This window comes from Calonectris borealis, chromosome 1, assembly GCF_964195595.1.
Source record: "Calonectris borealis chromosome 1, bCalBor7.hap1.2, whole genome shotgun sequence".
In the NCBI taxonomy this organism is placed as follows: Eukaryota; Metazoa; Chordata; class Aves; order Procellariiformes; family Procellariidae; genus Calonectris; species Calonectris borealis.
In genome coordinates, this window is record NC_134312.1 from 152,187,134 (window position 1) to 152,203,372 (window position 16,239).

Sequence of the window (16,239 nt, forward strand, 5' to 3'; positions counted from 1 at the left end):
AGTGTTACCAGTAGCTGGGGAGACCCACATAAAATTGTAGGAATGGAAGGTGGAAAGGTAAACTTCCAACAAAGTTAATCAAAAGTATGCAGAAATAGAAGATTATTCTTTCACAAAATTCAGTCTTTTCAAAATCGTACTGCAAATATTATCTTGCAAAATAATCTAGCAATATTGTATCTTATAATATCAGGTAATTAGTAATACGTAAGAGAGAGAACAGGCCCTTGAAAGAGAAAGCTTAGAAAGCCTTCACCAACTGTGTCAGGGACTGTAGTTTAAATGCAAAGCTAGTGAACATTCAGATGCATAGTGGCAATCAGGCACCCACCGAGAGAATTCATCAAGGAGCACAGAGGCGGATGAAGCTGCAGAGCAGAATACTTGTGTGAAAGTAAATGCCAAGATGTGAACAGAGGAGCTGAATTCCATGCAGTGGAAGGCCAGCGGGTCCTGTGGAGTAAAACCTGATGATGAAAAGTGGGGTCATAGGCAGACTGGCAAGTACACCATCGTGTCAAAGCCTGCAGGGGAGAGCAGCTAAAGAAAAACTGGAGCACAGTCAGGAAGCAGGCACCAATTTAGAGTTTGGATGCATGTGATACTAGGCTGTGCAAAGTGGCAAAAATGAACCGTTTGTAGGGACCAGGCTGGCACCAGATGCAGCAGTATTACAGTAACAGGCCATAGGCAAGAAACTGAATGTCAGGTGCATAGAGAACATACAGGACTATGGAGAGTTCTTTGGGATTATTCAAGGGAAGAAAGCAACACTGTCATCTAGCAACACTGAATGACAATTACATGATGTCTTAATCCCTAGGACTGTATGTTAGCACAAACATAATAGCGCATAGAAAGTACTTGGGCTCATGCTTCCAGTAATATAGAAGACACAGAAGCCACCACTGTCAGTGCGAACAGGAAAATAAATGATGCTTAGACAGCTACGTTGCTCTCCGGACTTGAGCTCATCTCTCTGCAGAGTCAGGGTGGTTTAGCCCAGGGTGCCTGCAGTGGGCACTCCTGGCTGGGATAGCAGCACCTCTGCAAACTCTGCCTTCGCTGAGCTGTGCGGAGAGAGGATCGTAGGAGCTAAGGAGGGGGTAGCACGTGTCTTACACTGCTGTGATCTTCACTGCTTTTATGGTTGCACCCTGAGGCTGTTCAGTCAGCTCTGGTTTTTCATGAGGTAAAAACAAAGTGTTTTGTCCTACCAGAAAAGGGTGGGGACTGATCTGTTTTCAGTGTTTTTTGGAGGCAGTTTCTCTAGCTCAGAGCAGGCATACACTAGTGGCACAACATGAAGTTTGAACCAGCCAATTTCTCACTTACATCTTGGGTGAGGCAGTTGCCAGGTCTCTCTGCCCAGCATCTTCCTCAATCCCTAACCCCATTAACCAGCTCAAAATAACAAATGAGGGATCATTCTCCAACTATACCTACATTTTTGGGTGGGTTGAGGGTTTTTCTGTAAGTTGATATTATCTCACTGATGTGACAGGCAGGATTAATAAAGCCTTAGTCACAGAACCAGAAAGAACGCTTACTTTTACACATAAGACTAAGAGCTGCCTGGAACCTTCCTTGTTTGAGCAAGCAGCCAGAAAGTGAGGGGAAATAATGAGAAAAAGGAGATGTACTTGTCACTACAACTTCATGATTAAGTGTAGATGTTGGTGAGAGAGGAGACAGCTTGCTGCTTGTTGCCAAAAGCTATGGAATCAGAGAGCAGTGTCTTCATATTTTGCTGTATGATTTCCCAATGACACTGTGTTATTATACGGCAAAGCAATACAGATTAGCAATGCAATATCAAGACATGACACTGTAATAATTATGTGGGCTTCTTTGGAATGAGATGACCTTGAAATCCATTAATTAAGTAGCAATATGTGTCTTGGTTTAATTCAGTGTCATTTGCAAGTGTAAAAAAATGTCCCTATGTTTCTGTTCCCAAAACAAATCAATATTTACTGTTTGTTAGATACCATTTGGAAACAGAAAAGCTGCACTGGAGGTCTGTGAACTGCTCAGAATCTTTGCTGTATGTAACAGGCTCTGTCTGAACCTGCAATTTCTGCACAAACTTTGGATCCTACTTTGTAGAGGCATTCTGCATATGGATGTGCATGCAGCATTTGGTTTGACTTTAAAAAGTCCTTTGCTCAAGTAAACCATTACAAGTCCCATCAGCCCAGCTCTGCCCTGTCTTTACAGCAAAGATCTGTTGCTACAGGCCTTCGCATTACTTCAGGAGAAGTTTCCAGTCAGGATTCATTTTTGACATAGATGAATGGGGACTTTGGTGAGACAACTCGAAAGAGTTTGCCCTACATACTTTTGCTGAGCATTAAGCTTTGAAAAATGAACGATTACATTTAGAATTGCCTTTCAACATTAATAGCTGGAAAAGATCTGCCCCGTTCTCTATATGAGAGTGGGGATTTATTTGCTGCGGTAGAAGTGGAGTGGATTCCTACTTTCTCCATTCAGAGGTACGCCTGTTTTGGGTTGTGTTGATACCTTTTTCTTAAGGAGAAGAATATTCCTGATGATAAAAATAGTATACAGAGCTGAGACTGCCTTTTGGAAATTGAATAGTATCTTCTTCTCCATAGATCCATGACTATTAACCAAAAGAGTACAAGTTAAAAAACAAGCTTTCGAGGGGAAAAGGTTACCTTTACCAAAGAAGGTACTATTGCAGAAATGTACATGTTGAGCTGATTTTACAAAGCAGTCAAACAGTTTTGCATTCTAAAACTTTTAAGATCTGCATGCAAGGTACAACTAAATTCCTCTGACAGGTACACGGAAATGCTGTTAATAACCGAATATCCCTTGTGTCAGAAATTTATTTTTGGAATGTGTAAGGTTAAAAGATGTCTTTTTTAATGCAGTATCATGAAGTTAGAAAGACTGGAAATTGATAAAAGGTGTGATCTTTTGCTCTGTGCCTTCACCCCATGCCATTTTAGGAAACTGTGGGCTTCATCTTAATCCTTGTATGTTCTTCTTTGTGTATTTTCAGGATTCGTCTTCGATTGGAACAGCCACAGTGGCTGGTCCCAGGACAAGTGCAATAACTGGAGATCAGGGAACACCACCGAAGGTCCAGCTCCCCCTCAATATGTAAGCAGCTCATCTCAGTCACTGCATAGTCTTTGTTTCCAATCGTGTGCGCATGTGTGCGTGTGTTTGAAATCTGAAAGCCTGAATCTCGGCTCAAGAGCGTTCTGAGAAGAGAGAGATTGCAATTTCATACATGACCCAGCCTCTACTGAAATTGAAAAATGAGTAGAGAAAGGCAAGACTTCCCCCTTTCTCTGTGAGCCCTTTTAGACTCCTGGTATATTTATTACAGCTGTACGAATCACTGTGAAGCAAATGAAATGCCTCTCAGCTAGAGAAAATCTTCTTCCTTCATTTAAAGCTCTTAAAAAGGCGTAGTCCCATGCAATCAAACACCTGATACATTCATCATTAACCAGAAAAAATTACCCAATTGCATTTTTTCAGTGCCATAAACAAAGGCAACAAATGAACTTCATATCATGGGCATATGGGCTTATTGAATAGTGCGTGGAATAACAGAAGGTTGACTAGATACAGAACAAAAAGAATAGACTTCATTATAATAAATCTCTTCTAGCCTGGTTGGTTTATCTGGTGCCTGCCTAGTTATAGTACTGAACTCTTTCCTCTCATCACATATACCTTGTGAAAGCAGTAGAACTATATAGACACACACACATATGCACAACCAGTATTTTAGGGTTTTATGATATAGCTAAAACAAGGTCTGAATTCACAAATAAAATCCTGAAATAACATAGCAAATCTGCTTTAAAGAGAATAGGGGAGTTGGAATAGAACCAAAACAAATTTGTTCTTGGCTACTAAGGTGAGAACTTCATACCTGAGCAGTACTACACATCACTGACTGCCCCACAGAGAGGTCTTGTCATCACCCTGTGGTTACCCTGTGCAGCCTGTGTGGCACATAGTGGGGCACAAATTTATTTCAAACATTGCCTAGACTAGGAAGCAGTAACTGGCAGTATTTCCAGTATTTAGTTGCTGAATCAGGACATTTTCCAGCTCTCCGGCAATGCCCCTGCCTCTGTGCCTCAGCCAGCCTCCCTTTCTCCCTCCCATGCTTCTCCTGTTGTCTCCCTCGTGAAGCAGCCTCGTAATCTGGTCTGTCATTTTGCATTTGCAAGACAAGTTCCAGTCAAAGAGGAAGTGTTATCTGAAAGCTGTAGCAGAACTGGGGAGGTACAACCCTAGACAGAGCCTTGGGGCTTCTGCGTTATAAGTACAGTCATAGGCAGCTTCCCGAGGCCAAGAACATGAGCTACCTTCTTGCTTAGCCCTTTTTTTAGGGAACTTTTTATAAAGATTTTGGCTTTCTCTAGGTCCTGCGCCCTAACCCTTAGCCTCACTGTTTTACGTAGCCCAGAATAACTTGCTATTACGTTTTGCAATATTTCAGATAGATTGTTCACCAGCAGTGAACGCCAGTGTGTTAAAACACACTTTCTTCTCAGTTGTAGAGAGTTTGCTGGTGAAGTTTCACACCTAAAATCTAGAGAACGGTGAAATGTGACCAAGTCCAAAGGCTTTGGCTTAAGGCAAAATCAGCCTCAGCAAATGGGACCACTAGCCCTCATCCCCTGCCAGAGGAAAAGCCCAGAAATGCTTTCTGGGGAGGGAAGCTGCCTGCACTCAAATTGTTTTCAGCCATATATGACAGCAGGCATCCTGCCAGCTCTTCCACAGCCCTCTCTCTGTCAGCACATGGGGTGTACGCCTGTCCCCATGGAGCAGGCATGCCAGCCACGGCTAGGCAGCAGACAAAGCTGGGCCTGTCGCTGGGTTTGGAGAAGACCCTGCCTCCTTGCAGACCAACAGAAGAAACCCCAAGGGGTGTTCATCCTCACTGCCTCATGTAGGTGGTGGGATCGCTGGTCCATGAAGAAAGTGCTGATCACCTCCGTTGTCCCAGGGTCACATACAAGTTTTCATCAGTTTAGCAATACAGAGATTGGTCAGTTTTGGCATGGAGTCCAGGCTGGGCTGTTGTACACCTTCTTTTAGTCTCTGCAAGGATTTTGATACTCTCTTCGGAGGATGTTCACGCTCATTGTGGTATTGGTTATTCAGGCTTACTGGAGGCTGAGTTGGGGGAATTGGCAGGGAGGAACAGAAAGAAACTAGTAGGAGAGCAGGAGATAGCTGAAAGGGAAAGAAGCCTATGAGCCACTTAGGGTAATTTTCCTTCTACCTTCTTCCAGCATCTCAACCTGTAAATTACATTATTACATGTCATACGTTACATATCTAAAATGCTCTGTCCTTGACCCCTTGCTTTACCCATACCTTCTGAATATGAGCCCAGTGTAAGCAGCAACTTAAAAAGAGGTAGTCAAAGCCACACTTTCTGCTCCCTCAAGTGCGTGCAGTCTTAGCACTTTCCGTTATGTCCTAGCAGAGCACTGTGCTGAAGGATTAGCGCTGAAGCGTGCAACCTTATTTCATGTCAGGGTGATGCATTTTAATGTTCTTCAGTTCCTACGTATCCTCATGTTTTCCATCAGGTGAACAGCTACAGACCTGCTCAGGACCACCTGATTATATAAGCCAAACAAAGGACGTGCAGGATGGTTTCTCCCATCTGTTGACTAATGAAATACAGTTTCTGATTAGGTCTTTGTACCCCATCCACGTGGTAGACAGAGCCAGGCACATCAGCCTAAGGATGCCCCAAGGAGCTGTTACCAAATATTTCATATTCTACTCATTACCGCTGTTTATTTACTGCCTTCAGAATAAAAATAAGGAAATCTACTGGTACCATAAAGGAGTAGAACCAGGAAAACTAACAGGATTTATTCCTCAATTATATTTCCTGGAGAGCAGAAGTAAAAAGCCATGTATCATTTTTATTGGCTGCATGTCTACAATCACAATGGTTATAGTTTTCATTATTTCTCTGGTTCACTGCTATAAGGTGGGCAGCAAGCCTTTTCTCACCTACCTCCGAGCCTAAGAGCATTCTGCTGCACTTTGTAGTGTAAAAGCACTTTCCGTAAGTGTTTCCCAATTTGCCCTGATCTCTCTGCACTGTCTGTAAGGCACAAAGCAAAAAAAAAACTCAAGAAGGCACAACCTTAACCAAGAATTACCAGAAATCCCTTTTTGCATTTGTAGAAAGGCAACAGTACCAAAATAAAAATGGTATTTACAAAGAAAGTGTTGTTCTGTTTGTGCATTCTTGCTATCCTATCCCGACTTTCCATTATTCCCCAAAGTGCAAGCAATCATTCTTAATTTTCAACAAGGATCTCTCTAAACAGAGAGAATACCTTTAGGGACTTTAAGTTGTAGTCATTTCACAATACTAGACATATCCCTGAAGTAGTAATGGAAGAACAAAAGAGAGATAAAAAGAAAGATTCTTAACAAAGAGAATAAATAAAAGCTGTAATTAAATAAATAAAAAGTTCTACATATTGAGTCCTGGATTAAATATTTATTAGAATACTTGCAGACAAAACATCCAAAGCCAAATTCTACCACTTTGCTTACTTGAGCAAAAATCTGCTTGCAGAATTTGGCCCTCTGTCAGTTTTTGGTTTACCCACATAATACAAGAATTACCATACTGGATCAGAACAGCTCGATGTGTTGTTTCTAAAACAGGCCAGCATAAAAAGCACCAAGAAAGCTGCAAGAAAAGCTGCCTTAAACTTTTATAAAGTAGCCTACCCATAAGAAAAGTTTTTTCTGAAAATCCATAGTAGAGGCAGCTCCAACCCTGAAGCGTATGAATATATACTTCATCCAGATGTTAGGCTTTGAAAAGCCTTCCCAGTGAAGTCCTGGTTACTCTGGCTGTCTCTGTAATTGCCTTGTCCTTCTGAAACTGCTGCTAAATTCTTAACCTCAGTGCTGCTTTGTGGCAGTGTTTTGCTTTGGTTGTGCCCGGGGCAAGATGTCCTATTAATTTCTAAATTACCTCCTGACTTTAATCTGATTAGTTATTCCTGTATTTTCTCAGCACCCACTTGATCTTGTTTCTGCCGTTCCTTGTTTGGTGTGCTGTAATGATGTCCCTTTTTAACCCCCATTTCTGAGCAGTGTTTCTACTCACTTTCTGCTCTGCGGGGCTGGAGTCAAAGCAGGACAGGTGGTGGTTGACGTCAGCTGTGTGCTTTCTTTTTGTGTGGCCTCTCCCCGCAGCTACCTAGCCCTGTACGCCTACAAGCCTCAGAAGAACGACGAGCTGGAGCTCCGCAAAGGTGAGATGTACCGGGTCATCGAGAAGTGCCAGGATGGCTGGTTCAAGGGGACATCTCTGAGGAGTGGGATGTCTGGCGTCTTCCCAGGCAACTACGTGACGCCTGTTTCAAGGTGAGGACCACTGGCCAAGGTGGATATGCCTGAGCTGGGGCTGAGAGGGATTCTGCTTCTGGAAGATGCTGAAAACAACGTAGCTCTGCTTTTACATCACATTCCCCTTCCAGATATTTTCTGGTGGCATTGCAGACCTGGGTAATGAAACTTGCTGGTTGAAGCATTGGAGTTATCCATGTTCTCAGAAGACTTCACTAGTTGTGTTAGATGATGGCATTTACAACCTCTGACTTTACGAAGTCAGATCAGCCCAGGTTTTACTATTGTAAAGAATCTGTTGGCTAATGATTTTTTTACTGTTATAAAACTCCTGGACATGTAATGGGGATAAACAAAATAAGAAACGCTTGTGTCTTGCTTTTCAGTAGCTCCTCACATAGATTTTGTTTTTCTTAAATCAAAGGTCTTGAATTGTTTGGACTAATGTTTGAACCATTAAAATTCAGAAGTGGTAGGAGAGTTCAGTAAATCGTGTGATTTTAGCTGCCTCTGTCTCAGTTGCAGAAGAGGAGAAGAGGAAAGAATAGCATGTTTGGGGAGGAATGCCATTTGTCAGAGTTCGTATTGGACAACACCAAATCAAAGGGTGTTTCTGATCTAAAGCCCACTCTGAAATAGTCTCAAAGCTGAGGAGAAAGTTCATCAGTGTGTCCTAGACTGTTTTGCTTCATGTGCTCCTTGCAGGTGAATGTTGCCATGTGTATGCCCATATCTCCTTTAGAGCAACCGTAGGTTTGCAAATCAAACTCACTCCTTCTCGTATGCTCTCAGGCTCTCCTCCCACATGCACACAGTCTCCACCATCTTTCACTTGTCTCCAGAGAAAGGCACCTCACAACACAAACAGTGTTGATCTTGAAAAATTGAGTCAGGTTTTTTCCATCTTCAGTTTATGTCAAGTTTGTAATATGTGGACTGAGCAAGACCGAAAGTTAAGAGCAGATTAGAAGACCATAACTAAGCCTGCTGACAGTCCTAATATTGCATTTCAGTCAAAAAAAAACATTAATTCATGGGGTCTTCACTGTTCATCAACCTAAATGTATTTACCTGGTTTTATAGAGCCCCTTGGCTGCCTTCACTCCTTGCCTCTTCAGCTCTTAATTAGTAAAGAAGTTTGTGCTGAAGTGTTGGTGATCTGAATCAGCAAGACTTTATTAAATGCAGCATGTCACAGCTAGAACAAGACAGAGAGAAGTGCTAAAGGGCAAAAGTGCTTTCCACAAAACCCGAAAGCAGCTTTATGATTATATTTATGATCCTGTGAGCTAATTAAGTTCCTGTGTAAATCACCCTCAGTGAGAACAGCAAGAAAAATGATAGCAACAAAATCTCCTATTTGCTGCACTTTCAACTTACTTTGTTCCCCTTTGACAGCAAAGCAGAGGATAAGATTCATGCATGTTTTTCTGCCACTCCCTACAAAACCCAAGAAAAAGAAGTTGTCCATGAATTTAATAACACTGAACTAGATTTATAAGCTGCCAAAGTACATGTGTGAGCAGAGCACAGTGGAAAAACGACAAGACCCTTTAGAAGGACAGACAGGCACAGGGCAGCAGAGAAAATTCGCCACATCCAACATCTATCCAGCTCTGTGGGAGTCACAGATAGTTTCTGTACCTGTCGGTGTGCGTGTTTGCCTGAACACAGCTTTCAGTGGACTATTAGGTGTGCTTTTCTGGCAAACTCAATCTAGCGCAGATGGCCAAGCCAGCTCCAGCTGAACCTTGCTGCTACCCTGCCAGCTCTTCACAGCAGATGACAGACAGTCAAATTTCCATCTGGTGGGATTCCCAGCTTTTCCCTACCTGGAAGCTGATGAAAAAAAATTTGAAGAAAAAAAAAATCAGATTCATTTAGCAAAATGTAATCCAGGCAAACCTTGAACAATGAGATGAGTCAAGTCAATGACATCACAGTGTTGGTTTTTCTCCTGTGATTTTGGGGGAAGGGGGGATTGGGCAGAGGGGATGGCTATCTTTTGCACTTTTGGACCATATCTTCCAGCCTGTGTTTTGGTCCCTTTCTATCAGAATTTGACTCTTTTGGCTCTTCCCCTTTCCACTCTTTTCTTAGGGTTGCTTCTTCTGTCTTTTTGTCCTCTGATTTGGGCCAGATTGTTCAGCATATTCATTCTTTCTGCTCTTTCCTCTCTGTGTTCCCACACAACAATTTTGGGGCCCCAGAAGTTCTCCCAGTCCCACCCCCCATAGGCTGGTCTTGTACCCTTTCTGTTATCCTCTCCTCCCTTGTTAACCCTCTGCACTGTCTCATTTCCATTTCCTCCACCATACTTTGTTCTGCATTATATCCCCTCTGCTGTCCTTTCCTGGAGGAGGACCTTGGCATATGGAGCAGCCCAGGAGAGGAGAACAGCACAAAACGATCCCTCTGTTTCATGGCATCTAGTGCTGGGGAAGGAAATTGCTCAGGAACCTGACTGAGAAACTCAGAGAAAGAGCTGCTGAGCGGCAGCTGAGTTTGTCCATTGGTGTCCTTCTGTCCTCCCCAGTGTCCTGCTGCCCTGGTCAGAGAGTTTCTAGCTCAGTGGTAAGAGGACTAAGACCTGCTCTAAGCTGAACTCATTGCATAGAAGAAAGAGCCTTGTGCCTTCCCTCTGAGGTCTCCCCAGCCACTCAGATGAAATACAAACTATGTGTACACTTTAAGTGAGCAGTGAAAGAGGGGCCGATTATTGTTTGGATTTCCTTTTCAGTAAGGTTAACTGCATTCCCTTCCTTTTTGCGTGTCCTTAGCAAGTCTAAACTGGGGCTGGTTACATCGGCAGCGTAAGTGTTCAGTCAAGCCAAGCCCTGCCAAGTCTGCTGCTTTTCAGTCCCATTCAACAGCCACACACAGATTTGGTGTTATCCATCTTTTTTTCTCCCTGTGGGGCTGTATGCAGGTTTGGTCCTAAGAAAAGATCTCTGAATCTGTTTTAATTATCACTCCATTAGTGCCTGTAAAATAGGCTCTGGCACACAAAATGACATTTGGGAGATATCCATTTCTTCTGAATTTAGATTTGTGATTTTATTAGAAACTATTCAGACAGAAATGTAGCTTAAGAAAAAAAGTGATGAGAAAAATGATCTTTTTCCGTTTTTACCCTGCACTTCTTCCCATAGGATAAAGGGGTGAAAATGTCCTCCAGCATGCTTACGACTGTGTCTTATAAAGATAAACATGTATCTATATCTCAGTTTTACTTTAACACCTGAGAGGGTATCATGTTGAACCCCCTAGGTAACTGGGGGTGCTTATCAGCATTGTGGCTGGGTATCGGGCTCTCTGCAGCTTGCTTACGCTGTGCCTTGTCCCCATGCAGGGTGCCAGTGGGAGCTGGGCAGCCCAGGAACAGCGGAGCCGGGGGAGCTCCGGCAACGAAAGGAGCCCCAGGAGCCATCCATCCCATCGGGGCCAGTCACACCAATGCCGCCACAGCTGTCAGACCGGTTGTTCCTATCACTGCGCCTCAGACGCATCCCCAGCTACAGGCAGCCTCTCCGCAGCTGAATAACTGCTTGAGGTATTCAGCTCAGCAGCCAGCCAGCCAGACCCGCAACGCCATGCAGATGGGTACGTGCATGCCCGCCGGTGCCTCTTGCCCTGCGTCGGCAGGATTGATGTTGTACCCCGCGAGCGCAAGCCTCTTGAATCTGCCCGTCCCCACAGCTTGCTTTCTCGTTTTAGTCACAGCTCAGTCAATGTGGAATAGAGTATGTTTTATTTGCTTGTAATATTTATGGGCTTCTATTGATCTCTGGGAACCACGTTGTATTTATCAGATTGTTCTGTTGCTACAGCTGAAATAGATTATAGTGTTTACAAATATTTATACAATTTATCTGAGTGAAAGCAAGCACCCTGCATACTGAGGAGATTAACAATTCTGAGTCCGGTTGGCCTGCTGATGAAAAAATACTGCCCTTATCGCAGGGCAAGTAATACACGACTTAAAATTAAGAAGCATTTCATTGGGCTTCAGGGATGAAAGGTATTTATTAGGCAGAACGGGACCCAGTGTTAGTGATAAAGCAAAAGATCTGAAAAATACTGCCACCTTTTTGAAATGAGAATAAGAGCTTCTCGCACCAGGGGGCCTCTGTTCTTTCTAGGTTCCCTTTCTGATGTACAGCACAATTTTCTAGAGTACAATTTATTCCCCTTTCCCTGACGTTAAACAGCTCTGATGTTGAATAAAGTAAAAGTAAATCCTGTGGTGGAACTTTATAGCGAAATGTAAAACATTTTGTTTCTGATATTTTATAGGGATGTGAGCCATTGTGTTTGCAAATGCACATCAGTAAGGATTGTGACTGCTGAAAACAGGTCTTATATACAAGACAGAGCAGGCACAAATGAGAAATACGCTGTGGTGTAAGTCACGGATTCATACCTTTTGAAGCCAGAAGGCACCATTATGACAGTCTAATCTCACCTCCTACACAGTCGAGACCAAAAGGAAGAAAACATAATCAAATACGTGTGAATCTGAATCTCGAACAGTGCAGACTTCTCTGCTCAACAAACAGTGGCAGGACTTCACACGGCATCCCTATCACGCTGGGGAATAATCGATTTATCCTCTTTTTGTCTAGTTCAGAAAGTGCTGCTTTCCCCTCAAGTCACACCCTTCCAAAAGTCCTTCTGCTCCCACAATGCAAAGGCAGGAATGTCCCCTCCTGGGCAAGGCTCTCAGGAAGCATTCGGGCGCTCCTGGTGCCTCCTGTGCCCATGCCAACAGGCAGATGGAGTCCCCTGAAACTGAGGGGGATCATTTTGACAGATCATTTTGCCCCATGCACTTGGCATGCCCCACACCTTCCTTCCATGGTGCTGCTGTGCTACACCTCCAGCAGCTGCCCTGATTTAAGATTGCTCCTCCAGATCACTCTGACATCTTAAAATGCCAAGGTGTTGGCAGGCAGGGTGATCCAGGGATCACAGAGCTGCTCCAAAACCTCCTAAGCAGGGAGTTTTCCAGCCCTTCCAGAAGGTTCATGAGATTGTTGTTTTAATTAAATAAACCTTTGCCAGGATAAATAAAGGAAACTTTTTAATGATTATCAGTATTTTTCTCCATAATGGTTGTCCTCACCAGTATCCTGTGGACCAGAGCCCCTTAAAAGGTCCCTTTAATCCTGCAGGACAGGGCAATGCACACTGACTTTTGGAAAAGCTTTCCAAGAGAGGCAAGCTGGCACACTATTCAAATCACGTTTCTGTTGGCTTGCAATATACATGAGTAACAAATCAATTTTGCACAAGGCCACTAATGTAGGAATACACCCAAAATGAAATATGAGTGGTACAGAACAAAAATAGCCTTCAGTGAGCATTGCTAATTAATAGCATGTTTGATGCAGCAGAGTCCAGATCCAGAGATCCCAGAGCAAAGGCATACATTGTAGCAGCAAGCAGATGAAATTACAGAATAAAATGTGAGAGCTCTGCTCAGAGTTGATTTTTCTCAGGCCATTTGTTTTACTGTTTTTCATGTTTTCTGTTTCCTTTGTGTCTGGAAACACTGAATCCTATATGAAAGAAGAAATGTACCTAATATGATTATCAAATTAGACTTCTACATCCAGGTACACGCATTGAAATTCCATTATTGTGCTTTTCCTCTAAATTGCTCCCTACAAGCAGTAGTTCAAAACCTTGACCCTGCAAGCTTAACCATCCCAAAAAATTAGATTTCTGGCAGCAGTGGTTGCTCATCACACAGGTTCCAAATGGGAAAATCAGAAGGAGGGAATCACTTCAAGATAACCGGTGGTGCCCTGTCTGGCTCTCTGGAAGGGAATTGCACTTTCCAATATATGTTCTTGGTAAGCCAGGGAGAGGGAAATGGTAACTAATAGTAAGAATAGTCTTGAAGGCGTCTGTATTAACAACTTCTAGGCCCTTCCTCATGCCACATGGTAAAATCACATCTAGTTCAAGATTGTTTAATGTTAGTTTGGTTGATTTGCTATGAGCAACATTACTAAAGAGATGTTATAGAGTCAAGGAGTTACCATGAGAGAGAATCATGTAAACTTTGGAGGTGCTAATCTGATGATCACTGGCCCATCATGTTCAGTATCACTTTGGATAATAGGGCATAAGGCTGGGGGATGAAATTCCCTCCTGGCAGGAGTGCTCAGCTGGTGTAGTGAGTATGATTAATGGCACTCCTTATCATTTCAATCCCTGGTAATGGGTGCCACTGTTAACCACAGAAATAGAAAATAGTGGTGTGAGTTGTTCTAGCATTGTTGTTTAATTATAGATTGAGTGAACTCCAGCTGGTCCTGCATAAAAATGTATCCTTTGGATGAATTTGTAAGAAAACCACAGATCAGAGTGGGTCAGAAATTTTCCAGAAAAAAGCTTCTTGGTCAAAAAAAAGCCGATTTGTTAGACTCAACGCTTTTTGTCAGCAATGGACGTAGTTCAACCAGACTCCAGCCATGAAGCCGTCCTGGCTCAAGTTGCAAAGGGAATAGACAGTTGCCCAGAGCTGTTCTCTGCAGAGAACAGCGCAGTGACCGGATCCGATGTTTTCACATCCCAGGTGAATGCCCTGACCAGAATAGAGGCTATTGTGTGGTGGGTGAGTAGACTGTGCTCGGAAAAATGTTCAAAGGTTCGAATTTTGCACTGAGGCAGAACTAAACCAGATTATGAAACCTTGAAAACATTTGTGAAATGGGCATTTTCCAGCCAGTCCTACTATTGAATCATTTAAGTGAGGGAATGTCTGAGTATGTACATACTTGAAGTGGAGCTGTATGTAAGTTACACTTAAGCAATCAACCAACCTGGAAGTCAAAGGCAACATCGTTGTGGAAATGCACCTGGAGCCTTGCCACACTTTTTGCAACACGAAGCGTGCAACAGGCTCCCGAATCCCTGGAGAGCTGACCTCGGCAGTGTGTCGCGGTCACCATTAAACAGACGAGCACTAACTCCTGGTTCCTAGCGCTTGCAGGCAGGGTTTGCTCAGTAGGGGCAGCAAGACTAAAAGGCACTGTGTAGTCCCTTAGGGACTTGGCTGGCAGAGACAAGGCTGAGCTCAGAAATCCTCTGGTGGATTTCTGCTTAATTTATCTTGTGCAGCACAGTGATGTGCTGTTGATCATTTTGTTAGGGCTGAAACAAGAGACCTTCCTTTGTAACTGCTGGCTGCGAGGTCAGCGTGGATCATCTGGGCTAACCCTTTAGGTCCCGTATTGCGTTGCTCCAAAAGCTATTAGGTTAGGAAGGCGTCCTGGAGGTTCAGAAAACAACTCAGCTGGAACAAGATAAGGTATTTTAAAAACACAGTAGGCTTTCTATTTATTTCCAGGCATGGGCAGGGATGGTCAGGCCATTCCCCAGTCGCATCACTAGGGAGGACCAGCCATTTTAATGACTGCCGACAGGCCTTTCGCAGCCAGGAGGGGGATTTCTAGGATTTAGCCGAAAACACTTGCAGGCTGAGATATCCTGGGTTAAGGCTAAGAGCTTAGCTCTCCGTCGGGCCCTGACACCTCCTGGCAGCGATGGCCACTGAAGGGCCAGGTCTGGCAGTGCATGGGGGGCTTAACCGCGCTCTGTCCTCCCTCTGCAGCTCATCCCCCGGTGCCAGCCCCGGAGCGGCCCACCGCCACGGTCTCGCCCCTGCGGACACCCAGCTCGCCCTCCCGTCTGCCAGCGGCAGCCATCCGGCCTCACCCCGCCGTCTCCCCGCAGCACGGCCACCAGCCGCCCGCCCCGGGGGCCCGGCCCCTCATCCCCCTCACCTCCGCCGCCGCCGCCATCACCCCACCCAACGTCAGCGCGGCCCACCTCAACGGCGAGGCGGGCGGCGGGCCTCTGGGTGGCCTTGTCACCCCTGGCCCCGCCAGCAAGGCTGAGGAGAGGAAGAATGAGAAGGTAAGGGCCGCCGCGCCCCCGCTGTGCCCCCCGCTCCCGCCACCTCTGCCTCCCATGGGGCTGTCAAGGAGGGACCCTGCGGCCGCCCATCACCGGCCAGCTTGGGCATCTTCGTCTCACATTATTTTCACGCTTCATCCTTTCCCCGCCACTATCCCCAACGCTGCTCTCGCATTACCGGCTCGTGGGTGGGAAACGAGGCTGAGCCACTGATGGGCTGAATTTGTGTGTTTCTTCCAACGATCGGCGCCCGGATCTGCAAATTTGCAGTGGTGCAGAAAGGTGTTGTAGCGGGCTCTTGGTCACTGAAACCGGACGGCCAAGTCAGAAGCCGTCTGCCTTGCTGCGCGGAAGAAGCTGATGGTGGTACCAGCCCTGGGGCAGGTGCCACCGGCACAGTAAAACACTGGCTCCTGAGTGGCAGGAGCTGTTTTATTGCTCCAGAAACATCTGTTTCTTGCAGAAACTTTCATTTCAGTGGTGGCACAGCCAGATGGGGAGAAGGGAATTAAATACGGCTCATTGGGACGTAGGTACCATGTGCTGTAGGTTCAATCTCCTAAGAGCCAGCAGCAGGACCGCTAGCTGAGTGCCCGTCCCTTGTGCACCTTGCTAAGGAAAGACAGCGTGGAGAGCTGCTTTAAGCGCCCGGCCTTTTAGGTTCTTGACAAATATTTTGCTTTCACCAAACATTTACATTGTGTTAGCAGTTCCCATTTATCAATGCTGAGGTTTATCTCCATACTGCCTAGCAGAGCCCACCGATACAAACTGCCTGCTGGAAGCAAGATCCTGGTTTACATCTGAAGAGGAGGATGAGATGAGGGCCTGTTTTTCCTTTGGACCTGCAAAAATCCTTTCTATACATTCCCTGAGCTTTTCCGTGGTGACAGGCACATATGGGGTAAA

At 44.8% G+C, this 16,239-nt stretch overlaps 1 protein-coding gene across 1 annotated transcript in view; it reads left to right on the forward strand.

The window, feature by feature from the left end:
• Positions 1 to 16,239, forward strand: part of SH3RF3 (SH3 domain containing ring finger 3) — a 252,470-nt gene that overhangs the window by 200,010 nt on the left and 36,221 nt on the right. The window contains exons 5-8 of the mRNA XM_075136349.1: positions 3,035 to 3,135; positions 7,249 to 7,419; positions 10,754 to 11,004; positions 15,026 to 15,330. Of these exons, the coding sequence (XP_074992450.1) occupies positions 3,035 to 3,135; positions 7,249 to 7,419; positions 10,754 to 11,004; positions 15,026 to 15,330 (828 nt within the window). The remainder of the gene's footprint in view (positions 1 to 3,034; positions 3,136 to 7,248; positions 7,420 to 10,753; positions 11,005 to 15,025; positions 15,331 to 16,239) is intronic.